Raw genomic sequence first — 12,840 nt, 5'->3', positions numbered from 1 at the left:
CCCTCTTACTCTGGGAACCTCCAAGTCTGTCTTCCCCCTTTAGTTAGGCTTCTGTCCATCAAAGACAAGAGGGCTCCTCTGCCCCTGGTCACCGCAGAGGCCTGTCGGAAGTGTTCAACTGCTCATTTTCCACTTCTGGAGTGACTAAATCAATTAATCCTTCTGGGAATAGGAATGTAATTTATTACACTGTGTCTCGAGTCTACGTCACATTTTCCCCAATTTCCACTAGGCCATGATTAGGGTTGTGAGGACACTGAGTAGAAGGCAGTGGTAGGTGGGGTTAAGACCATGTCTAGGTACGGCCTCGAATACCCTCAAAAGTCACAGAGAAGGCAAAAATACCCTGGTCTTCAAATAAATGGTTACTTCACAAAAGCACAAAGGTGCCACCAGACAAGGCGGGGGGTAGGGGGGAAGGCAACTTGTTGCTGCTTCAATGCAGAACCCCCAGCGGTTATTGCTATAATCCTTTTAGATAAGAACAAACTTTGATATACTGTTAGGAGGACAAAGATGATCACTTTAAAAAAAAAAAAAAAAAGCCCACCTTCCCATAGTAAAACATACTAAATGTATATAAATAAATTCCCATCCCAGGGTGCCAAATGACAACCAATCACTGCCTGATATACGATGTTACATACACAACAGTGACGATTCCAGCTAGAGAAGTCCTCCCTCACTGCACAGGCCATCAAGGACAAATAAAAGGTGAAGTCTGTTTACTGTGGGCTTGGTTCAGTACAGTAAACATCAAGATACCGGGGATCCGAGGGCAGAAAAGAAACACAGAATGCCCACGCAACTTTTGATAACAGCATCCTTTATCCTGTTTTCTAAATAAGACTCCAACACCAGAAAAAAAAAAAAAAATGAGAGGAAAAAAGGGATTATAAGTTAAAACAAAAATCTATCTGTACAAGTCTTTATTCTGAGTCAGTAAGGTTTGGTCTCTGTGGAAGCCAGAAATTAGGAGAAGGTGATTTACTTGTCACTGCAGCACCCCAACTTGCTTTGGGGTCTGTACATCAAGAGACAACAGAAAGAGAATCACTTGAGACCAAGGGAATTACTTACAAAGATTTCCTAGGATGTGTGAGGTCTATTAGTTGCCCACAGAGACACCAACAGTTGCTCTAACCGCAATTTCTTTAAACGTCTCAAGATGGTAACTGGAGTACAGAGAACGCCATCACCTATCACCGAATCAATCACTTCTCCACAAGCGGGGCTGAGGGGAGGGAACAGGGAAGGAACGTAGGGAAGGCTGCTTCGACAGGACCCATTAGGGAGAGTGCAGGTTTAGTGGCAGCTACAACAGAGCTTTCCTTATCTTCCACCTGGGCCAGATCTCCCAGGAGGCTGTGGGTGCCCGCCACCTGACATTGAGGTTCCACAGGTTTGGAAGGGCCAATGTGTGATAACGGCATCAGCAATGAGAGTGAAACCTGAATTATGCATGAGAGTCTATAGATCACTGATTACTGCACTATCAATGTCACCTCCCTACCTACAAGCGATTACCCAGATCATCAGCCTGTGGCACACATCACCTTCTATTTACTTGGGAACAGGGGAAAGAAAGGAATTACAAATGAAAACATCCGAAATGACCACTTCTTGTTCCAGCTTGAGCTAGGACAAATGTGTTTGAATAAATCACTTGCATTAAATAACATTTAAAATATGGTAACTTTAACACATTATGAACATGAAAGGTCCCCCCACCCCCACCCATTTACTTCAGTGCACACAGTCTCCAGGCACATTTTTCCATCATTTAGCCAGTGGGATGGATGGCACGTGCCAGATGTCACACAAGGCATTTACTTCTCCGAGAAGGCTGAGAGCCAGGAGAATTAATCTCCTTCTGCTAGGACCTCTGCCCCAAGCTTCTGGGGAAACAGTGAATTGGGCTCAAGGAGGGAAGTAGCTACATGATCCACTCATCAGATTCAAATCATGAAAATGCCCTGTAGAGTGTATCCCTTCCTGTTCTTCTCCATGGTAGAAAGACCTAAAGATAATTAACAGAAAGAGCTATCTCTGCAAACTCAAAGCAATTTTCAAAAAAAAAAAAAGACAAAGTATAAGCAAAAAAGAAAGAAATAAAAGGAGAGTAAATCAAACTCCCAATACTCCTGAAAGTAAAACAGTCCCATGGTAACTGATGCCTGGAAGAAGTCGAGGCAGAAAAGACTGACACAAAGATGAAAGTGGCCAGGCACAAAAGTGCCTTGAGAAATCCATGACAGTGTTCTCCATTTCCAAGTCCAGGTAGCCATTCCCAGTTAGTTAAAAATTTTCTATTAAAAAGAAAACAAAACAAAAATAAAAACCACTCCAGGAAAAGGGTCACGGGAAGAAGAATACTGTAGAAAAGTCAAGCTGCTGACCGCCGGCGGATCACAAAGAGCCCTCGTTGAAGCTGGCCCAAGTAGATCCTCATTTTGGTGCTGTCACTTGTTTTCCTCACCCAGATCTGTAGGAAAGAAGAAAAGGAACAAGATGTGAGAGGCTAAGAAATATTGAAGAGCAAATCTCCTGGAACATCAAAATATTTTCATGAGTTAGATGTGGACAGAAAACTGGCAACCTCTTGTTTAAAGGAACTACCTCAACCTCGAGAGACGTCACAAAAATCTCCTCGACCTTGGGCCATCCTAAAGGCATGCCTTTGGTGTAAGAAACAGGCATCAGCCTTGAACTCGTTCCTCCTGGCCACCTTTCTCACACCTCTGATCACAAAATGGAAAGCACAGCGATCTTGGGTTCCATTTTTGCCTTGATCTTTAAGACTCTCAAATTTGGTCTGATTACAGCATTATCAGCACTCAAGAGACATGTACTCATGAACATAAACTTTCAATCAAATTTGGAAATATTTTCCTTGCCCCAAGGGGCTACCATATTATATAACCTTTCAATACTCTGATTTCCTGGGAACAAAGGGTAATGGCTGTAACAGAAAAAGAAGGAAAAATATACGAATAATAAAAAAGATGCCCATGAGTGAGCTAGGGACAAATTACAACCTTAAGAAGGCTGAAGAGCTCACAACAGTCCTTCCCTCCCCATATCCCTCTCCCGCAGATGGGATCAGATTTCTCACGTTTGGACTGCCAGGGCTGACAAGTACACTCAGCAAGTGGCATCCTGCAGCTAGAGACAGGAGGGAGAGCTGCCATCAGTCATCTGACACCCCTGAGCTCTTAGTGTGTCCCAGACATTGTGCTGATCAAACTGAGCCTTTTCACCCTCAAAACAGCCCTATGAAGTGAGTACTGTCATTGGCCCCATTCTATAGAAGAGAAAACCAAAGCTCAGCAAGGCTGAATCACTTGTCCCGAAGTCAATTCTGGCGCCTGACATCAAAGCCTCTCGCTCTTCTCTATTAAACCAGCCCCTGACCCTTCTCTGTCTTTCCGTAACATGCAATTAAATGAAGCCAAAAGCATGGCTTTTTTTGAAAGTCCTGCATCTCACCCATATATACAAGTTTACAGACAAATCTCCTCCTTCCTCAACTCTAATTTCAGGTTTTAAAAAAGCTTATTCTCAGTTTCATCTCAATTTCTTTCATGTGATTTAGCAACAGAGACTTTAAAGTCAAATACACTGGTTTAAAAATAAAAAAGTTAAAGATCTCACACAAAGCTAAGCCTCTAAAGGAACTTGCAGAACCATTTTGAACTGAAAACTAACCCCAAGGAGGGCTAAATCGGGGAGTCACCAACATGCTCAGACCCACCTACCAAACCTGCTCAGAGATGAGTTACGATAAAGCCAAGTAGCTCCAGTGCCACTTAGAATTTGACCTGAAAAATGAGCAGAACACTTCCAAGAAATGAGAAGTGTTTTCTCATTACCAAAGTTGCACGCCTCCAATGCACCGAGGCTTCTCTTCTCCAGAAGACATGTCTCAGTGTCACTGTTTCCTTGTCAGATCTCACGGATACTCGATTATGTCAAACAGTGATAATATTCGACAGAGAGAGAGAAAAAAATGTAACTTGCATTTCTATTTTTCTGAAAAATCTTGGGGTGTCACAGAGGAAAATAACGCACTGGTTCTGAAGTTAGGTTTAGGTGCTAGAAGGCCACACGAGCTTTGTCCAGCAATCCACACAGCCAGACAGAAATGCTCTACCATGAAGTCACAACACCTCTTGGCTGAGGAATAGTAGGTCTCCCTATTAGACCCCCTCTTCCGGTTTTGGCTTGGTTTGAGGTGACTCACAGAACCTGAGCCCAGAGAAGAATGACATTCATTTACCCAGAAGGCTCTCCCTAACTTCTAAGTAAACAATCATTTTACAAACTAGTCACATATGTCATTTTCAATTCAGGAAGCTGGGAGAATAAAAGAGGCTTAAGTTATTTCATAATCTAGTTTCATTAGATTTACTGTGCATTGGCACAAATAAGTTACAGAGGGTAGACACGTAAAAATCAATTTCTTTGCAAACATTTGTGGACTGATAAAAGATCAAGCCAATCCAGCTATTAAAGTTTTAAACTTTATCTACTAATAATACAAGTTATATTGTGGACATGCTCCTAATGAAGGGCCACTTGGAGAACTCACAAGGCAGTCACATCATCCTCAGGTGTAATCCTCTGAGCTGACCCCATCCTGCAGGAGTGACTCAAGGAGACCAACACCTAAGGGCATGAGCCTGGCAGCGCGACGTTCAGATGCACAATGGGACACATCACATGGGAAAAACAGCAGGCTAGGAGTAACATGTGGGTCGGATCAGGCCAGCACCCATGTAGCAAGCATTTACTGGGTGCTAGATCCTATGCCAGGTGCCTCATTAAATCCTCACATCCAGAAACAAATCTATTGGTATGTATGGAAGTTCTAGAAAAATAACAAAGACGGAGTATGCTCCACAGGCAAGCTCCATGCTCAGAAGACAGTTACCTTAAAAAGAAGCAGGATTTGAATGCACAGACATCACACAGACTTGCCTTTTGTTCTTTCCTGTAGTGTAGTTCAGTGGTTCCCTGTTCATTTACTGTATGGGAAGTTTGCAAAGACCACAAGGAACATACAAATCTGCACATATTATAGTCAAGCAAACGTAAGGGATTTTCCAAGGGTCATTCTGACTACGTGCAATTTCTGCCTGAAAATGCTGACTTTAGACTCTAACCCACATATAAGACATGATTCCACTGTACTTTCTTTGTGGCACTTTCATTTCAGGTTTGTCATATTTTTAACACTTCAAGGAGCACATTTTGCTTTCTTAAGGGTGAGGGAGTGCAGTTCCTACCTCATTGGCTCCGACAGAGCTAATCACACAGCTCAGTTTCTGGTTGTCCTTTGACTCCAGATAGATGGCTTGGCTCTTGTGGTACCTGCCAAAAACAGCGCACAAATTTGAAAAAAGACAGGGAAGAAGGAAGGAAAAAGGAAGAAAAAAAAACCCACTATAACAGAAACTATAATTAAGGAAGTCTTAATAATTCATATTTGAGGAAGAGCCTGGATTTCAGAGGGTTTAATTTAAAGGCTTCCATTCCTGAATAGGATGAGATGACCTCCTAATCTTCCTCTGGATCTAAGCTTATATTCCTTGGTCCCTCTGCAGAGGAGAAAGGGGAGAGGGGATGAGGAAAGAGTTGGAAAACCAAATGTTTTTCCTATTTATTTGGACTATATGATCCAGTCCAAAAAGTAAATTAAAACTTTTAAAGGAAAACCTCTGTTCCCACCCCAAAACATTGAAGGCTGGATGGTGAAAACAGATAGGCTTGAATAACTGTTGCTGTTCATTTTCTGTTTGTTCAAATACATCACCAATAAGAAGGCAGGCTGACTTCAGTCCTGACTTTAGTCACTCATTAAAAAATACTCATCAAGCACTTACTGTGTACCACTGATTATGCTGGAGGTTGAAGACAGACAGTGAACAAGGCCACAAGGTCCCTGCTAACACAGAACTTCAAATACAGTGGGGACAAAGAACATTAAATAATCACACCTGGTATGTGCTAGTTAGGAGAAGTTCTAAGCATCAAGATGTACACCAAGGGTATCCAATTTGGCCTGGACAGTGGGGAAAGCTCCTGTAATTGGAGGAGATAAGACAGACACTCCCTTTTTAACTTCTCCATCTACTCTCTTGGCCTGTGTGCATGGCCACTGCTAACTTCTGGAAGTACAGGGATAAGGCTAAGGACCAAAGTGAACATGCCAGGGCCAAAGCCCAAATGGGACAATAGCAGCTGCCATAGGATGAAGCAGCAGCTGCTGGATTACAAGAGTTGGAAACACCAGCTGAACTGCTGCTAGCAGCCCCAGCCTGGGCCAACTCCAGCTCAGTCAAGAACATAACCTTTGGTTCATTTGGGCTGCAGAGATCTGCTTAACTGGACTCAGCTAAACAGACTCATAAACTCATGCAAATTCCACCAAAACACATCTCTCAGCAAAGCACTGCATCTTATTACTATTATTTCTCTAGGGAAAGTCAACTCTGTTGGTATAACGAAATAACCTACTGCCAAGATATCATAGCAAAGGATATACTTCAATTCCACAATGAGCTTTTTCCAATCTAGGTTCTAAGTGCTCTTTAACCCTACTACTTAGGGAGCTGAAAACTCAGGTTTCCAAGTCAATTTACTTCCTGAAAATACTGGTAAAAGAAATTGAATTTTAAATGCAATTAGAATACTGAGATTGGTTTAGGCCCAAGTTTTGAAGTCACTTTTGGCCGTGCGTTAGTTGGTAGAATGGGTCAGGGACCTTCATTATGCTAACCATGTAATATTACAAGGTCCAAGTTATACAATGCATGAGGAGGCTAAATTAGTTCATGGCAACACTCTTAACACTTCCCTTGGTCTCTCTCCTGCATCTAAGCTAACTATCCTATGTAAACAGTAAAGTCTTGAGTAATGGTGAAAATAAAAATACAGAGGGAGAAGAACACTCACAGTTATTCTATAGGGACTGCGAGTTATTAAAGAGATAAAAACACAAAACAAAATACAACTAGCCTCAAGTCATTCTAAACACTTTAATAAAGTAAGGTCATGGGTGGGGTGCAGAAGTTTATTACTAGTGTAGAAACATGCTCAATATACTGTTAAATGGAGGGAAAAATACTATGTCCACAATGTTCCTGGGTTTGTAATAAAATATACATGTTCCTGTGTATCACATACACACACAGAAACACACGCAAAAAAATTGGTAAATATATATTAAAATTCTATAAAAATGTAAATTAAGAATGGTATTTATTTTATTGTATGGCTTCCTTTTTTAAGAATAAATAGGTGTTACATAAAAAAGTAAATAGTATTTTCATAAGTCATGGTATTAGAAAATACCTAAATAATAAACATGAGGTAAAAAGAAAATTTAATGTCACAAAGGTCTGTAAAGAAAACCATTGACTCTGAAAGACTATCCAAACAATTCTCATGAGATGCATGTATTTTCCTTTAGTTGTACTTATAAACCAAACCCAACACATTTGACTGGCTTAAAAGTGTACACCAGGAATAAACAACACACTCTGGTCTATTACCTCTGAGAAGTGGTTTGGGACTTGGGTATCTGACTACATCCCAGATCTCCCTCCTTTGGGGTCACCAAACGGTGGTGCGAATGTCCACAATTGGTCCCCATTTGTTCCACAGAAGAGCTGGCCAAGGTGCTTCCCAAAGCAGCCAACTTCCAAACCAACTGGGCCCCAGGTCTCTCATGAACCACAGTCTCTGGGACCTTCAGGGGATTCTCACATACCACATAATGGTCTTGGGGAACCATTGTCCCTAGATATTAAATCTATTAAATTATTTGAATTCTCTGAAAAGGTAAGTCCTCAGAAATTAAAGTGTTCACATGGGGGGTTTTTAAGATGAAACCAAAAGGTATATGGCAATCTTAAAAATTTACTTTTTAATTTCTAAAGAATAGTACAAGGGGAGAAAAGAATTCAAAATATATTTAGATATAAAATGTGTTAAGAAGCAACATCAAGAGAGGCAAATTAGTAAAAATGTCCATTATCTTTTTTTTTTTTTTGGCCAATCAACCCATTTTATAAGTGGCAATTCAGGTGCTGAAAAAACCACTTTCAACAGCCCCAAATGTCAAATTGACTTTATTACTAATGGAAAATCTGACCTGGGAATCTCTACAGTTAAGCTCTTAAAGCTTTGCGTTTCTACTATTAAATCCAACAAACTAGAATTATTACCACTACTGTACTATTTTGGAAGAAAGCAATTTCTTTAGAAGGTGGGCCCAAAAGTAGGGCAAGGAGGGAGGAGAATTAATTTTGTATCCTATGGAGAATCCTATTAATGCTTCATTTCTCAAAAAACAAAGCGAGGTTACAGCTATAGAACTTCAAGGAGTCCCAATTCTAGTTCTAAGTATTCACTGTTTTGAGTTAATAGACTTTTGTATCAACCGTAGAGTTAAATCCACTTGAGCAAGCCGGTGACTTCATTTCTGATTCACATTAGCAGGTCCAGATTTCAAGTGAAGAGAGAAAACACAGTCCGCCAGCACCATCAGTTAATTAATTATTTTAAAATATCAGCTACTCTCACAGTATTTTTTGAGAGAGGTCATTAGTCCAAATCAAAATGTGAAACGAACTTACAGCATGATATAAAATGTCTTAATATAAGACCAAGGCAAAGGGAAGATGCTTATCTTTCAAAATGAAAGGTAGCCTGGAAACTGTTCACACCAGGATGGGAAGCCTGAAGTCATTTAAAAGTCAGTAAAATATGTTTTGCCAAAAATACCACTGCACCAAAATACTAGAAAGAGCATAAAGCAACTTAGGTGACCTCTCAGCCACAGGCCATGTCTGCTGCAGAAGAAAGAAAAATGAAGCCTGGGGACTGGCAAGGATACAAAAACCAAACATCAAGAACCTTGTGAGACGGGAGAGGTTGGTTCTGCACCAGGGAAAGCCTCGGCCAGGACTCCTGGAAACACCTTTCATTTATCATCCAGGAAGGGAGAGACTCACCTTCCAATGACTGCGTTATGAACTCTGATTGCCAAGGCCAAAAAAGAAAAACATACAGAATACAGAAGAAAACAGCATTCTCAAGGTATATTTAACAACAGACTAAGCAACTTTAAATTCACTGAAAAGTAAAGTGCTTCCAGAGACATTATTTTTTAAATTTCTGCTGAACTGTGAGAAAGATGGTGAAAGAAAATTCCTTCAAAATGCTTAGGAGTTCTAAAACATCAAACCTGACCGCTCTGTTTACATTATGAAATATCAGGCATTGTGGATCCTTTTTTTTAAAAAAAAAAAAAAACCACGAATTTTAATACATTTTCACCCTCAAGACATATCTCATAAAGTCTGAGGAGTAAGCCTAAAAAGAGGAAGATCCGAAGCAACACAATTACAAAACGTACATCATTTGAAATATCACATGGTTTTAAGACTCACGGATCCGTAAAAACGTTTGTGATAAATCTCATCATTTTCAAAGATGGTTCTTACGCGTGGGCCTGATCTTTAAAGGTTGTTTGGTTTTCATTATTAGAAACATTTTTCATATTTGCCCTTCTCAGTGTGTTCAGCTATTAGGGCCTGCCACCTAGTGGTCATATCTTCTGATAAGCAATGTTAAGATACAACAACTAACTGATCTTTTTGAAGAATGCCCAACAATAGTAAAATCAGAGAGGCAGAAGTCACTAAGATCAGGCTTATAGATAAAGCAAGCCTCTAGCATCCACTGAATAATTAACTTGATGTAATTTAATAGGTGAAAATGATTTATTTCAGGCATGACTAGATCTACAAGCATTTTTGACAAGTATAATATAAGGTAACCAACCAGCACAATGCTGGGTTTTTTCTTTAAGAAAGCTCAAAAAATCCAAAATAACCATTACCCTAATTTTGGAACTTTTGGCTAAATAAAGATATTGAAACTCAAAGGGTCATTCCATTATAAATGATCATTATAAAGAGCATAAAGTAACCTAGAAAAATATTCTCAATTTAACCAAGTGGAAAGGCAGAATAAGCCATGTGTCCACTATGACTTAAAATGAGTACAGTATGTCTGCATATGGACAAAGAATTGAAAGAAATCTATCAGAATTAAAAGATCTGTGAAAAGACGGCAGGAGCCAGGATGATTTAATACCTATCAGAATGCCTAATACAAAGCAGACAATAAATGCTTGTTGAATGAACAAACTGTATGAGCTTTTAAGGTTCTTTCGTATTGTTTTGCCATTTCCTTTCCAATAAAAATCACTGGTGGTCTGAGGTTTCAGACTTCAATCTAAACTAGAAATGTTTCAATATACAATTCCCCCAGGTAAGTTTCCTGGAACACGTCTGCAGCAGGATGATGCATGAGAAAAGGGTGTGGTATCAAAGAAAAAACACCTAATAACATCTTAGAAATTCACAGTGCACACTAGCATATCACGGGACCCAAAGAGTACAAGGAGGAAACCCATTTAATTAATATGATCATCCACCAGACTGATTTGACCACAAAATCCTTTTATCCAAAGAACACGTATTAACTTTAACACACAGGGAGGCAGAGGGGGACACACACCTCGTTGGCAGGGGCACCACAGAAGGCATCAGCCTGCAAATTCTAATACAGTGACAGCAGCATGGAGAGGCAAGGGGACCATGATCATAACACGGTTCTAGGGAACACTGCTTTCCGAGCCTTCACAGAAATATCAACCGAACGGCTGCTTAGACATTTTTAAATGGGATTGCACTTTCAGTACTATGCAAGTTAAGCAGCAGCCATGCTCTGAAATAACACCTATACATAGCCCCAGTCCTCTTTCCAAGTTTTTCCCAAAACATACCATCTTTTATCATAGTACAGTTTGCCATCTTCTATCCGAGCTTCGAACCTCTGGGCTGGAGACTCTGCAGGTGTGGCAGGCAAGTGTTCAGGAGAGGATGGGGATGCTAGAGGAACCAGAGATACTTAAATGACCAAGCATGTGTGAGTCCGCCAGTTAACATGCTTTAACTCAACACTATCAGAAGGTGGTAATAAGCATGTCCAAGCCCTTACAGTGGTAGTGCATGGGAATTCAACAAAATCCTTATATGTTATATCTACACTGATCCTCAATGCACCCCTGTGAGGTCGGCAAGACACAAATTAACCTCACTGAACAGGGAGAAACCCTGAGGCTCAGGAAGGTGAAGGTCAAATGTACAAATGTACATGTCACTTAAAGGAGGACTAAAACCCTAGTAATCTTCAGAAGCCCAAAGGGGCAAGTACTATGAAAATCTCTTTTAGAAATGAAATCATTTCTAAAACTCCGGTGGGTTCAAATGATCTAAATTCAGGCACTTACTCACATAATCCCCTCCCCATCATGTCTCAGAAGCTCAGGATGTCACTGTGGACCACCGTGGCCCCCAGGGAAAATACTATCTAGAGAAAGAAGAATCTTGCTTTTCTTCCACAAGACTCAGTGAGCAGAGGGATGTGTGAGTAATCACAGTGCTTACAACAAACAAAAAAAAGACATTACCAGTTTAGAATTCTAGTTTGCAACCTAGCCATTGACTCTCAAGTGTTGTCTGGAAGGAACAATGCGAACACCGAGCCAGCCTCTTCTAAAAACCATGACTCGGAGCAGCCTCCAAGTGCCTTACCAGAGCCAGGCCATGAAAAGCTACTGGAACAGTACCGCCCCTAGGACTTAACTCCAAAAATAGAGTAATACTGAAAAATCTTTCTGGTTTCATTTTCAAAAACAGATGTGTGCTTAAACCTTATGCCTGATGCCTAACAGAAGGGAACCTTTTCCAGCGAATCAAATGTCTCATTCACAATCAATCTTAAGAAAAAGACAAAAATAACACAGCAGGGTTTAAAAAAAAAAATCAGGGCTGGGTGCACTTAAGGTCCCCTTCAGTTTTCATGATGACTACTCATAGGCAAATGATGAACATTTTTGAAAATCTGCAACAATTCCCTGACAGTTATTCACATGCTTTTCCAACAACATGATGAAAAGACTGCACAAATGCCAATACATCATGCACTTACCTGGTCTCTTGGGTGACTTAAGCTGTAGGAAGAACAAAAAAATCTTAGAGAAAATCATTTCAGATGCAACTTCAGGCGTCAAAAGTATTATTATTTAACAAGTAACATGAACAAAGTGAATCAGAAAACCATGTCAAGCCCGAGCTTTCAAATTAAAAAAAAAAATCAAACCATACCTTATTTAATGTTCTCAGATCCTCCATGATCTGTTCATCTGTTAACAAATAGTTTAGCTGGGGTGTTGAGAGTTAAAGGAATGTGTCTGAAAAGTACAGTTTCTAAGCAAAGAGTAATCAACGAAATAGTGCCAGTATTTTAGAATTTACTAAGGGTGACTGTTAAATGATGTTTTTACAATAATAGTTCGCTTCTCAGAAATTTCTTACTCTCCTACCAAACGTCATAGTGTTTAGGGTTAGGTATATAAAAGAATTCACATCACCTTACAAATTGCTACGATGAGAAGGTATAATGAGATTCATTAGGTACATATGACAACAGTGAGAGCACAGGCAATAGTAAAATAAGAATTTCATCATTTTATCATGAATTTATAAAGTGCTTTTGTTCCAAAGATTTGAAGAGTTACACACACACACACACAGAGCAAGCTTAATCTTCCCCAGTAACTTAAATCCTCAGTTGTGAAGGTGAAAGGACCTGAAGTTATGCCCTTTTCTGGTGGCAGACAAATGACAACCATTTTGGGCAAACAGCTACTTATGATCTCCTCGAGAGGAATAGAAACAACACTTCTCCATGTATCCAGTC

The 12,840-nt window shown here is 40.1% G+C and overlaps 1 protein-coding gene across 1 annotated transcript in view; it reads right to left on the bottom strand.

Annotated features, from left to right (window-relative positions):
- Window positions 1–1,736: 1,736 nt before the first annotated feature.
- Window positions 1,737–12,840, bottom strand: part of SUDS3 (suppressor of defective silencing 3 homolog (S. cerevisiae)) — a 31,284-nt gene continuing 20,180 nt past the window's right edge. Inside the window, exons 8-12 of the mRNA XM_012650233.1 lie at window positions 12,246–12,307; window positions 12,070–12,091; window positions 10,862–10,967; window positions 5,289–5,373; window positions 1,737–2,485 (exon numbers count right to left, since the gene is read on the bottom strand). Of these exons, the coding sequence (XP_012505687.1) occupies window positions 2,387–2,485; window positions 5,289–5,373; window positions 10,862–10,967; window positions 12,070–12,091; window positions 12,246–12,307 (374 nt within the window). The 3' untranslated portion in view covers window positions 1,737–2,386. The remainder of the gene's footprint in view (window positions 2,486–5,288; window positions 5,374–10,861; window positions 10,968–12,069; window positions 12,092–12,245; window positions 12,308–12,840) is intronic.

The sequence above is a fragment of the Propithecus coquereli genome, unplaced genomic scaffold (assembly GCF_000956105.1).
Source record: "Propithecus coquereli isolate 6110/MARCELLA unplaced genomic scaffold, Pcoq_1.0 Scaffold314, whole genome shotgun sequence".
In the NCBI taxonomy this organism is placed as follows: Eukaryota; Metazoa; Chordata; class Mammalia; order Primates; family Indriidae; genus Propithecus; species Propithecus coquereli.
The sequence above is the reverse complement of the archived record's forward strand: the minus strand, read 5'-3'. Positions and strand labels throughout refer to the sequence as shown.